The 13,517-nt window shown below is 41.5% G+C and overlaps 2 protein-coding genes across 14 annotated transcripts in view; one reads left to right on the plus strand and one right to left on the minus strand.

The window, feature by feature from the left end:
• lrrc39 (leucine rich repeat containing 39) overlaps window positions 1-6,050 on the plus strand; it is a 39,796-nt gene extending 33,746 nt beyond the window's left edge. For 2 of the 5 annotated variants that reach the window (XM_070887265.1, XM_070887267.1), the window contains exons 6-9: window positions 2,814-2,966; window positions 4,221-4,354; window positions 5,239-5,306; window positions 5,806-6,050. In XM_070887265.1, coding sequence (XP_070743366.1) covers window positions 2,814-2,966; window positions 4,221-4,354; window positions 5,239-5,306; window positions 5,806-5,907 — 457 coding nt within the window. In that variant the 3' untranslated portion in view covers window positions 5,908-6,050. Of the gene's footprint in view, window positions 1-2,813; window positions 2,967-4,220; window positions 4,355-5,074; window positions 5,313-5,805 lie in introns of those variants that run through there. The other 3 variants (XR_011594087.1, XM_070887266.1, XM_070887268.1) reach the window with 3 other exon arrangements.
• trmt13 (tRNA methyltransferase 13 homolog) overlaps window positions 1-13,517 on the minus strand; it is a 40,177-nt gene that overhangs the window by 2,016 nt on the left and 24,644 nt on the right. For 8 of the 9 annotated variants that reach the window (XM_070887260.1, XM_070887264.1, XM_070887258.1 and 5 more), the window contains 2 exons: window positions 7,448-7,862; window positions 6,224-6,419 (listed from right to left, as the gene is read on the minus strand). In XM_070887260.1, the coding sequence (XP_070743361.1) occupies window positions 6,224-6,419; window positions 7,448-7,862 (611 nt within the window). Of the gene's footprint in view, window positions 1-5,559; window positions 6,420-7,447; window positions 7,863-13,517 lie in introns of all 9 variants that reach the window. The other variant, XR_011594086.1, reaches the window with a different exon arrangement.

Here is a 13,517-nt window from a genome sequence, read left to right on the forward strand (position 1 = left end):
TCCTCAGAGCAAAGAAGGTTGCGAGGAGATTTGATAGAGGTATTCAAAATCATGAGGGGTCCAGACACGAGTAGAGAGAAACTGTTCCTATTGGCGGAAAGGTCAAGAACCAGAGGACACAGATTTAAGGTGACTGGCAAAAGAACCAAAGACAACATGAGGGAAAATGTTTTTACGTAGCGAATGGTTAGGATCCTGGAATGCACTGCCTGAAAAGGTGTTGGAGGCAGATTCAATTGTGGCTTTCAAAAGGGATTTGGCTAAGTACTTTGTACCTGAAAGAAAAAAAATTTGCAGGGCTACGGGGAAAGGGTAGGGGAATGGGACTAGCTGAAGTGTTCTTGCAGAGAGCCTGCACGGGTTCGATGGGCCAAATGGCATCCTTCTGTACTGTAACCATTCTATGATTCTAAGAAACAATCAAAAAACACTGCACTGTCTAGATAAACTTCTTTGTAAATTCTTAGATTGCAGCTGTCCACTGTGTCTATCCACAGCCATTGGATTTATTTTACCACAGGTGATCTTTAATATATTAAAAATGGTATGTCAATGCACAATGTCTGTTACAGTTGAGATGTTGTATTCTGGCATCACACTCTAAAGTCATACTTTGTTGATTGGCTCAATTTCATATTCCTAAAACAGCAAGACATCAGAACTCTAACTCTGAGAAGTGATAAAATAAAATCTACCAATAAAAAGAAACTGAACCAATCAAATTGCTCAAATTATTTTTCCAAAATCCTTTCATCTGCCAATTTTCTATTCCTCCAAACTCAAATACCCAGTGTTCAAAAAAGGCATTTGAAACATAATAAAACATTAACAAATGTAAAAATCAAATTTTCACAATAACATGGTTAAAGATACCTTTGTGTAGTTTCATTAGTACCAGTTGATCTCACGTGGTGTTGCCTATAGGGAGGCAAAACTAAATGTCGTTTTCAGGTGAAGTGAGTTGGACAGAGGGGCATAATTACACCAGGGTTGAGGGCGGACTGTGATATTGAAGGCCAGAAGAGGCTGTGGAGGAAAGTATGAAGGGGTGGGGAGAGGGGAAGGACGAGCAGATTAGAGGAGTAGCCTGTGCAGGGAGATGGGTGGTAGTGCAGAATTACAGGCTTAGAGGACATACTGGGGGAATGGGGAGGTGAGGATGAAGGGGACTTGGTAAGGCTGAAGGAGGAAAGCCACAGAGGGGGAAGCAGGCGGGAGAGAGGCAACATATAAAGGTAAAAGTGCTATCTGAGAGTAAAGAAAAGTGTTTTTTGAAAAAAATCAGTTTCCCATGCTCAAAAAAAGACAAGACTGCTGGGACCAGGCTGACAGACCTGCAGGGGGGAGTTCCGGGGTGTAAGTTAAAGGCAAGCAACTTTAGATTGGGTGTAATGGTCAGTGCTTATTGAGTATTGGTGGACGGCTTCTTTGCAGAAGCAGCCATACTGGGAGCCATGGGGTGGAACTTCAACTGGAGTGGTAGATATTGGCTCAGGGATTGAAGAGACAGTGGAGACAGGGCAGCAGTAGAGCTCTGGAGGATGTGACATAACAGAAATTAACAGAATTCACAACTTGACATGTTGCTTTAAGGTCACTGCTCTAAGCAAATCCAAGTAATTGTAGCTGTTTGTAAAGTTGCTGAAAATATTTGCAGGTCAAGTGTAACAACTGGCTGTAAATGTCTGAGATTAAACCCCACTCCAGGACATAAGTACAAGTGATTTAGAAACATTCTAAAACACATATGGGGGAAAAAATGTTCGAATAATTCTCTGCAACTTTGGATTCTTTTCCCTAGTGAATTTTTTCACTATCCTAAATGAATTGAATCCTTGCTGGTGTTTGGTTCCACAGGGATTGGGCACGACAGGCAACCTGTAGAACCTCGACTAAGTGGTCAATCAAGAATGTCAGTTTGGCTCAGTTGGCAGCACTCTCATCTTGGAGTCAGAAGATTGTGGGTTCAAGCTTCATTCCAGTATCTGAGCACATAGTTGGACTGTACTGTTGGAGTGCTGTACTGTATATCTAGAGGTGTTACATGTAGAATGTTCTGTTAATCTGAGGCACCATCTGCATGTTTTGGTGGATGGTAAAAGATCCCTTGGTATTATTGGAAAAACAGGGTCTATATCTTGTATCCCGGAAAACAGTCCTGCCAGATTAGTCGGTCATTCATCTCATTTGTGCCCGAGGACACTTGCTGCTACATACCCCAACTGTATATGAATGGTTATATAAGCATTTCTTCATATATGTCATGACAGTGAGTACTGGTTGGCTACTCCACTTCAGGGAGCATCACAGCAGAGAATCATCCTCGCATCATCTGGTGTCCACATAAGTGCATGTTCAATAGGAGCCATCGTACAGTGATCAGGAGCAGCAAATCTGGCTGATTTTCTTGTACCTAACTTGTTGAGGCTTAATTTTAATATCTTGACTGAGATCAGTTAACTCAGCAGAGACCAGAACTCAAACCTGGAGTTTTCCTGGTCTGTTTGGTCCAGCTACTCACCAGGTAAACTTGCTGAGCCATCAGAAAGCTACAGCTTTGGATATCTAAAAGGGGATGGGGGACGGGGACAGCATTAAGGCAAAATACTCTCTGTAATTGGTCAGTATTGATGTATCTATATTATATTGGGCATCTAACAATAGTAGAGAGAGAATGTAACATTTATTTAGCAAAAACCTGAATACCAAGGACAGATGAAGAATTTGCAAAACATCCCTGTGAAACAGAATTGCAAGGAGTATAAATGTATTTATTACTTTTTTACTAAAACATATCTGTTATATTCTGACAGAATGGAAAACCTGCACACAATTTGGCTACAGAGGAATGAAATCACTCACCTGCCGGAAGCTATCAGTAAAATGACAAATCTCAGCACTCTAGTTCTAACCAGCAATAAGCTGCAGCAAATCCCAGTTTGTATGGAAGAAATGATTAATTTGAGGTAATCAAGCACTGGAAACTAATCAACCCATGTGCACATAGTGACCAGTGGTTTTCTGCTTATTCATTTTAACAGGTGGAAAATTGCTGGCTAGTGAGTGCAGAAACAGAAAACCGAGCCAGTAAGTTCTTCACAAGGACATTCACAATGTGTGAATCTAGAGAATTGTGGAAAATTATGAGTATCGCATCGATAATTTTCCTCATCAATTTCTTATAATACCCTGGAGTGGAACCCATCAGGTCCTGGCGAATTGTCTATCTTATGTCCTATTATTTTCTCCATTACCATTTTAAATTCCTCCCCTTGAATTTTTACATTGTCCTCTTCCTCCATTGTGGAAACAGATACAAAATACTCATTAAGAAGTCTGCCATTTTCTTATTGTCCATTATAATCTCACCTGCATTTGCAGCTAATGGGCCAATTACCACTCTTGCTCTTAAAATATTTATTAAAACCTTTTGTTCGGTATATCACTTTTACTGTTAGGTTTGATGTCCCATGCAAGTTTTTCGTATTCCTTTTTGCACCACTTATTACTTTCTTTGCATCCCTTTGTTGCTTTTTATAGCTCTTCCAGCCGGCTGGTTTCCCATTTCTCCTTGTATTTGTGTAATCTCTCTCTTTTTAGCTTGATACTGCCCCATACCAATTATCTTAATTGGCTGCCACATTTCCTACATTACAACAGTGACTACACTCCAAAAGTAGTACATCATCTGTAAAGCGCTTTGAGACATCCGGTGGTCGTGAAAGGCGCTATATAAATCGAAGTCTTTCTTTCTTTACCTCATTTGTTGATCGTGGTTGCTTAACTAAACAAGTGGAGCTTTTAGGGGTATGTACTACATATTTTGTGGAGTAAGCCTATGATGTAGTGTAGCAATCCCGCCTGAGTCAGAAGATGAAGGGTTTGCTACCCACTTCAGACAGCCCAGCGAGCTGAGACTGGAATATGATTTCTAAATACTGTATGGAAATCCAGCGAGATATTCGTGTCCAGACAGAGTGACCACTGCCTCAGTGGTAGTATTCCCACCGCTGAGTCAGAAGGGTTGGGTTCTGGACCCATTCCAGACAGCCCCGACAAGTGGAGACCAGCGTGATGGCTCAGAATACTGGATTGGGGCCCAGCGGGGAATATTTGCATTGTCAGATCTTAGATGTACACTTTAGTTGGAGTATTGTCATACTTTCACTGATCACTGAAAGCATTACAAAGGATTTCCTTATGGTTGATGTATTTGAAAGGTTTGTGAATCTGAGGGACAACCCCTTTCAGCTACAAGTAACTCTACCCCAGTGTGTAAACTCAGAGGAAGAGGAAGACCGTGAACTATTTGGAATAGAATTTATGCAAGCCTACATTCAGGAATTAAAAAATAGTGAGTAAAAGGACATTTTATTTTCAAGTTACGTTTATTTTGTGAATTAAAAAAAAATATATCAGCGCGAGTTATACAGCTGTGCCAAGAAAAACATCACAGGAGACTGACCCCATGTAGTAAAATAAACTTCGGTTACGTCCCCTGCAGCATCCTGTTGTTCGGGAGGCCGGCAGCTTCGGAGGCGCAAGTAAAAGCTGATGTTGGCGTGGGTAGGAGAAAAATGTTAACGACACAGTGAATGTTTCGATTGCTCCTGGGCTATGATCGATCAGTCCGGCACTCTGCTGGAGTGCATGGGGCTGATCGGGACGGATTGCAGCTGCCGTCGGGGACCAGCTAACTGGTCCCAATGCAGAACCTGCAGCGATGGCCGTCCCTTTTAAGGGAAGGAAGGAGCCTTGGGTCGCGGCTGCTCTGCACGGGACATCGTGCAGCGCTGCACCACTACCGCCCTGCCGCCGTCCTTTAGCGCTCCATGAAGGAAGTGGAGCGCTTGATTTAACGCTCCACTTCCTTCCTGGAGCGCAAACACCGAATTTAGAAAAAGCTGGGAATCATTAGCACCTGGCGCTAAATTTTCTAGCTTTCAAAAGTTAGCACCCCAAACGGGGGACGATACTGAATTTCTCCCCCAATATCTTTAAAAGCTTGTAGATTTTTGGCAATGGATCATAATGTAGTTAGATGATGTATAGAAAATCTCCTTTTCTCTGACAGGCATGTGATTTTGACCAGTGCCTCTTACTATTGATCAAGTCTTCGACACAGACATATTTACAATATCACTGACTGGATACAGATAGCCTTCCCATCCTATGTACAGAACAACCTAAAGAAGGAACAGGTCAATTTGCTGAAATTTCTCTCCTTCTCATTCCAAGTTTCCACATTTAAGCTACAGCACTTCCCTGAAGGATCATATGAATGCTTAGATACCAACATCCTTCAGGTAACTGTGGCATGCAATTGAAGGCGAGAGAGACACAGTAACTTTACCAGACTGCAACAAGGACATGCGTGGCCGTATTAAACATTTAAGTACCTGAGGAATAAAATGGACTTACTTGATTAATGGATACATTGCCATATAGTCTACATGGATTAATTATGGAATTTTTCCACAAAATAGTATTGGTATAACACTGGCACTAGCTGCACTTTACAATTAATTATATCACTGACTAAATAATTTTGTGACTCACCGCTCATTAACAAAAAGAGGATATTGTAACTTTACCAAGTTACAGCCAGTGAGAATCATTCACTTAAGAATTCGTCTGTGCACAATTTGTAGAAAAGCTGTAAATACGTTTATAAATAACATGTTTACAATTTCATTACAAGTAGAGAACAGAGGAAATATCTTGTTTAGTTCTTAAAGAAATTCATTGTCTATAAAGTAGCAAATCATAAATTGTAACAAAATAACATTTCTATTTGTTTTCCAGGCAAAACTAAAACTTGTACCTCAGTTTTGTCAGTTACAATTGAGGCTGAAATGTCCTACTGAAATTAAGCTGCCTTCTGTTGCAAAGCAAATGCTGGATTAAAAGAACACAATGAACAGCTAAATATTCATCATTAACGTAAACTTGTGTGGATTCTTCAAAATTGTTGTGAAATTATGACCTGAAGATGTTTCCCTGGTGTGAACACAGATTTAAAAAAAAATCTAATAAATTAAAATTGCATAGCTGAATGTTATTCTGCTCACTATGTTCAGTATAATAGAAATGTGCTATAAGTCAAGGAAAATCCAGGAAGGGTTAATGAGTGAACACATTGCTCAACAGTTAATGTTACAAGGAATTTATCAGCAAAATGTGTTTAGCAGTTTATAATACATCAACGGCTGTTAAAACTCACTTAAGAGTTACCACTTTGCTGAATCTTTGGAAGAGGAACAGCTGTAAGCAGGACATTTTCCAGGGAGATGCTGGAACTAGTGTAATACTGCAAAGCTGAATCAAACCCTCGCTGCTTCAAATACCAGATCCGCCCCTGGTCTATCAACCGTTTGCACAGGCGACCCAAATGTTCTCTTTCTTCTACAGACAGTGTCCTGATAAGGAATTAAAATAAAAAAAACTAAACAGTTGAAGAATTAAGCATTTTTAGTGTGCAGTTCGAGTGGAATCACCTAGATTCTTACCTGTATTTACCTCCTCCCCTTGCATTATGCAATACCCCCCAAAAATGTTCTATATTCTGTGACACCATAACCTGCTAGCACCGAACGTCTCTTTCATAGCTAAGATATCCATCCAATCAGGTAACTGGGTTTTTAGATCTGTGTATTTTTGAATTTAAAACATTTATTAATTCATGGAATGGGAGTGTCGCTGGCAAGGCCAACATTTATTGCCCATCCCTAATTGCCCTGAAGATGATGATAGTGAGCTGCTGCCTTGAACCGTTGCAGTCCGTGTGGTGAATGTACTCCCACAGTGCTGTTAGGGAGGAAGTTCCAGGATTTTGACCCAGCGATGATGAAGGATCGGCAATATATTTCCAAGCCAGGAAGGTGTGTGACTTGGAGGTGGTGGTGTTCCCATGCACCTGCTGCCCTTGTCCTTCTAGGCGGTAGAGGTCATTATTGGGAGATGTTGTTGAAGAAGCCTTGGCAATTGGGTGGGTGGGTTGTGGGTGGGTTAGGGTGAGGTTGTGGGTGGGTGAGGGTGGGGGTCTCCGATTTAGGGGTGTGGATTAGGCAGCGACCCTGGTTTCAGGAGGTAAGTGTAAAGGTACTTACCTCCTAGATGCAGCAGTTTACGCCTTGCTGTAACCGCCGGGTTTTACAACGTGTGTAAAACCCGACCAGCTACAGCTTAAAACAAAATGGAGGTTAAAGAGGCTTCCAGCCTCATTAAAATATTTAAATTAACATCCCAACTCCTGGCAGCTGGTTGGCTGCCTGCCTCCATTAAAACCATAGATAGATTGTATATAGATCTCAACCTTCCAGATCAGTATTGGTAGAATCACAGCACTAGCAATTCTAATGCAGAAAAGACATTCCTAAAGTATACTACTACTTTAAAACTCGCTAAAATATAACTGTAGCAATATATTAGACAATTAAATGCATACCCCTCATAAGCAGAGCTTTCCTCTTCAAAGTCATGCTCGTCCAGCTGCACTTTCTGATCTGCGTTGTTAAATTCTGCTTCACCCCCATCAATGGAATGCCGTTTCATTCCACAGGTGGCCCAGCTTGACATACGTTGAAAGATCTTAAAATCTTCTGCACCAAGTCCTTGTGAGGAGAAAAATTCTTTGCCTACATAGTGCTTCCATTCACACCTGTGATGACAACAAAGTGCAACAGCAATTCCCAGGACTGACTGTCTATTTGCAGCACTCTGTACTGTACAGTTCGAAAGACTCATCGGGTGCTCTCCTATAGTTTCCATCTCATCAATCTTCAATCTTTTTTCCAGCGGTTCCTTGCCAGCATCTTCCTGTTTTGTTTTGTAGCTTCCTATCATACACCTCAGAGCAAGATCTGTGCAATTAAAAAAAAAATACTATGACAAACTTTCAATAACTTGCATAGAATTACAACCTCTCAGCACATTTCTAATATTTAGGCTGTTTGTGCTTTTGTGGTATCGCATCTAGAAATTTAAGCAACTTTCTGCCTGATGAAAATATTACACGTGCCATCAAGTAATCCAGCGCTGCAGATCAGTCCAAAATCTACTCATAACCAAACACATTTCATTTTTGAAGCTTTGTTTTTTTCCCCACTACTTACATATTTCCACATGTAAAATAAACTGTGGTGAAATTAACATATTTACTGAAAACAAACTAGCAGGCGACACACAATCTCTACATGGGGATCCCCAGCCACTGACTGCAGAATTAGGAGCAGGTTGGTGACCATATACATCCGTATCAAGAGACTTGACTCTTTCTATTCATAAACTAGATTCAGGGAGGTGTCTGATTGGCCAGTGAAGACTTAAAAAAGAATTGAAAGCATTTTCTTGGCGACCCGCTAACCCTGCTAAAACATGGCAACATGTGCAGATTTATTTTATACTAAAAGATGTATATGAAAAAGCACAGAATAAGGATTGGCCATTTAGTTCCTTTATGCTGCTCATTAAGAAATCATGGATTGGAAGAAATAATATTCTGTTATGGGTTCCCATGCTCAGCAGTTTGCCTGAGTTGATGACACAGAAGGATTCCAGTCATGTCAGAAAAAGAGTTGTAGAGAGCTGAGTTACAAGGTCAGAACATAAAAACAGGCCTTCAAGGTATAGCTATGCTGATAAGTCATTTAGCAAGGAGCCTTAAAGATAAACAAGCTGTCTCTTGAAAGGGCAACAAGACATTCAGGCAGAAATAAGGAAGAAAATGACCTCATGAGACTGGGAGGGGCCTGCCATAGGTACCTACTCATCTGTAATTGGATAATTGAATGGGCAAAAATGATTGACACAAGGTATCCACCGGCCCACCAAAATATGGCATATAAATGGGCAGCCGAAAGCCAGAAACAGGCAGATAGGGGGTGAGTTTCCTCTGGGGTGGACCTCATGCTGGCTTTGGCCTAACACCTCCGCTAGCTCAGAAGACGACCAAACAAAAGAGACCGTAGACGCACGCTGCAGGGATCCGTTCCGAGATCATCGTTCTGCCTCAACATCCGTCTGTACGTTCTGTTCCAGGGCCAGTAAATCGTTCACATCCGTGACAGGTTGTATGTCTACTATGTCTATCCTAATTGCATATTGTCTATTATATTTAAAACTGCCGATCCTTAATAAAACACCTTATAACTTCTAAGACCCTTTGGGTAATGTGTGTGTGACCTGTGATCCAAATCTTACATCACTCCGTAGACCATTTTCAATTAGCCATGTTATAAAGTCCAACTTAATTAACCGCATATGGGAATGAACTACATAATGATTATTGCCCCTCCCCTCCAAATTACATGAATGAAACTCCAGAATATCTGTCCAAGTTTACAGGTGTTAGCCATGGCTCAGTGGTAGCAATGATGAAGGTGGTCATTTGATAACTGCCCCAAGTGGTTAATAATCATTTGTGAACCTGGACAGTGGGTATTCAATCGAGGGGTACATCGCATTCTAGCCTAATTTCTAATGCATTGCACATTTCCAGTAAGGAGGGAGTCACTAGAACCCCGGCTGACCTTTTACCTGCCTACCCTAAATATGCTTAAGCCAACAGTAATGTGCCCACTGCCATGACACGCCAATTTTAACCGCATTTTCCTTTTGTTTTAAAGCTGATTTCTTAAAGTCTTTAGTTTGCAGATTGTTCTTTTTAAATACTAGTAGATCTCCCATGGCATTGAGGAGGCAGCTAGGCCGTGTGTCTGGCAGACTCTGGTGTTGCAAGGCAGGTCTGAGTAGGGGCTAGCGAGGAGGCTTAGGTTGAGAGTGGGTGTGCAAACAGGTATTGGGGAGGCAAGTTGATTTACAGAACAAAGAAAATTAAATAGAAACTTAGGCCAGGAGTGGAGCACAGGCAAGCCTGGAAGGGGAGCACAAGGTGGAGGCAGGTGTGGGACTGGAGAAAGGCACAAGCTCTTTAAATCAAATCTGAGGCTTGCGGGTGTCTCCGTGTCAGTTTGTTATGAATGGAAATACATGCTTGTACAGGTAAGCTCATTGTTATTTTATTCTTTGAAGCATACGACAACCCACTTGCCTTAGGATTCACAATATTTAAAGTAACAATATTATCAAAAACTTTTCTCTCATTCTGAACTGGGGTGGCTGTACCTTGGAGAAACTATGGCGAGTTTTTTGCTGCAATGTGAGTGGGCACAGTTTTTATTTTGTAGCAATATTGTTGGATTGAATATGATGGCGAAGTGCGTGCGACTGGAGAACATACTGAAATCGGGAGTGAAAAACTTTGTGAATAATAAAAATGGAAAATAACCAATTAGAAAGGAGAGACTTAACACCAAAACAGAAAAGATACTTAGCCAACGAGGAAGAAAAAAATGTATACACAGATTCGATGTACCAGAATTGTATAGGGCTTTGGTGAGACCACATCTGAAATACTGTGCACAGTTTTGGTCTCCTTATCTGAGGAAGGACATACTTGCCTTAGAAGTGGTGCACAAAGGGATTCCTGGGATGAGAGGGCTGTCCTATGAGAAGAGATTAAGTAGATTGGGCCTATACACTCTGGAGTTTAAAAGAATGAGAGGTGATCTTATTGAAACATATAAGATTCTGAGGGGGTTTGACAGGGTAGATGCCAATAGGTTGTTTCCCCTCAGGAGGCTGCAGAGTCGAAAATATGGGGCATAGTCGCGGGTTATGGGATCAGCCATTTGAGACTGAGATGAGGAGGAATTTCTTCACTCAGAGGGTTGTGAATTTTGGAATTCTCTATCCCAAAGGGCTGTGGATGTTGAGTCATTGAGTATATTCAATATGGGGATTGGGCAGTAAAGTGGCGTTGAGGTCGAAGATCAGCCATGATCTTATTGAATGGTGGAGCAGGCTCGAGGGGCCATATTGCCTACACCGGCTCCTAATTCTTACGGATACCAAAATAGATGACAAATACAGGAAATTTTATTATAGGGATATGCTTGGCACAAAAGTACTTTTTATTTTAATAAATAAAAAATATTTTAAACTGCCCATATATTTTAATTTTGCAAATTATTATTGCATTTTGTAATACAGTGCCATGCAACTGTAAATCAAAGCTGGTTAAGATTTCATGTGGAGACAAAAGAAAATTGTCATTTTGGTGTAAAGTACTCTCTATCTGTTTAATGTAAATCATATACTTGTCATCTGACTCCATGGAAAACTTGCATTTTGACTCTCTATTTGTGCCTGGTGCCAGCCTAATGATGAAGGTGAAGACTCATTCTAAGAGTGGTTCCACTTACTAACTCAGACTTAAGCATTTGAATTAGTTTGCTTGCCAATGAAGGGCACCCGATTCATTAAATTTTCGTACCTGGACCAGTTAAGCATTCAAGTATTGCACTTGGGATGGATCTTTTACAAAACGCCTAATGTGAAGTGGGCATGTTTTCCAAATTACGTGCAACCTCAGACAGAAGCTTAGTGTGTGCTGATTTCTCTTGGCTCACAGACTATTCTATTTTAAGGTGATTTTGCCAACAGAGTTTTGGACGTCAGGAAAATTATATTCAGAAGTGTTCATTAGAATTCCTTATTTGGGAGTAAGTCGGACTTTTAGGGCCCAAGTTTCGGCCTCAGTTGCTCCTGATTTTTTTGGAGCAACTGGTGTAGAACGGAGTATCTTAGAAATTCAAATTCTCTGCATTTAGTTTGCTCCAGTTCTAGTCAGTTAGAACAGTTTCACTTTGGAACAGAATTTATTTTCAAAAGGGGGCGTGTCCGGCCACTTACGCCTGTTTTCAAAGTTTCGGCAGTGAAAACTTACTCCAAACTAACTTAGAATGGAGTAAGTGAAAATTTTTGTACGCTCGAAAAAACCTTGTCTGCACTTCAGAAAATCAGGCATAGGTTACAAATCCGGCGTAGGGAATTGGGGGGGGGTGTTTTAAGGGAAATTTACAAACATTAAACACTTCAGTTTTACAAATAAAGAGCCATCATCAATAATAAATGATAAAAACATCAATAGATCAACCAATAAATCAACCCAAAAAAATGAATAAGAAATAATTTTTTTTTTAAATCAATAAATAAAACATTTTCTACTTATCGACTGCAGCACCGGGAGCGGGAGTCGAGTCGGGTCGGGAGGAAGCAGGAGCTGGGCATGGGAGGCAGCCTTATGCACGCAGCCCCAGTGAGGCCATTCGGCCAGGGCTAGGGGCTGCGTGCTTCGGGCCCCTCCCACTGTAGCGCACATGTGCAGAGATCCCAGCACTGTTTTCAGCGCAGGGACCTGGCTCCGCCCCCTACAGCTCCTGCTGTGCCGCGCCCGGATCCAGAGGACCAGCAGGGAGCCGGAGAATCTAAGTTTTTTTTAGGCGCACTTTGTGGCGTGAAAAACGGGCGTCCAGATCGGGGCTGCGCCGTTCGAGGCACGGCCCGAAACTTGGGCCCTCAGAATCTGTGATACAAACTTATGATATCAAATTGATCTTGTCTTTTTATAACATTATAAGAAAGTATTCAGCATCATAAGGGATAACAGTTTCTGCTGACTCATTTTAAATTAGCTATAGATTATCACTTATTAATTCTAAAAGGACAAAGAGTGTTAAAAAAACAAACCTGTAGGCTCTGTGTCTCAATGCGAGGAGTAGTCGTAATGAGGTGGATGAATTAACTGCACAGATAGCTGTTAACGGATGTGATGTAATTGGGATTATGGAGACATGCCTCCGGGGTGACCAAGGCTGGGAACTCAACATCCAGGGGTATTCAATATTCAGGAAGGATGGACAGAAAGGAAAAGGAGGTGGGGTCGTGTTGCTGGTTAAAGAGGAGATTAACGCAATAGTAAGGAAGGACATTAGCTTGGATGATGTGGAATCTGTATGAGTAGAGCTGCGGAACACCAAAGGGCAGAAAACGCTAGTGGGAGTTGTGTACAGACCACCAAACAGTGGTAGTGAGGTTGGGGATGGCATCAAACAGGAAATTAGGGATGCGTGCAATAAAGGTACAGCAGTTATCGTGGGTGACTTTAATCTACATATAGATTGGGCTAACCAAACTGGTAGCAATACGGGGGAGGAGGATTTCCTGGAGTGTATAAGGGATAGTTTTCAAGACCAGTATGTCGAGGAACCAACTAGAGAGCAGGCCATCCTAGACTGGTCTTGTGTAATGAGGGAGGATTAATTGCCAATCTTGTTGTGCGAGGCCTCTTGGGGAAGAGTGACCATAATATGGTAAAATTCTTCATTAAGATGGAGAGTGACACAGTTAATTCAGAGACTAGGGTCCTGAACTTAAAGAAAGGTAACTTCGATGGTATGAGACATCAACTGGCTAGGATAAACTGGCGAATGATACTTAAAGGGTTGACGGTGGATAGGCAATGGCAGACATTTAAAGATCACATGGATGAACTTCAACTATTGTATATCCCTGTCTGGCGTAAAAATAAAACGGGGAAGGTGGCTCAACCGTGGCTAACAAGGGAAATTAGGGATAGTGTTAAATCCAAGGAAGAGGCATATAAATTGGACTGA

Source organism: Pristiophorus japonicus, chromosome 8 (assembly GCF_044704955.1).
Source record: "Pristiophorus japonicus isolate sPriJap1 chromosome 8, sPriJap1.hap1, whole genome shotgun sequence".
In the NCBI taxonomy this organism is placed as follows: Eukaryota; Metazoa; Chordata; class Chondrichthyes; family Pristiophoridae; genus Pristiophorus; species Pristiophorus japonicus.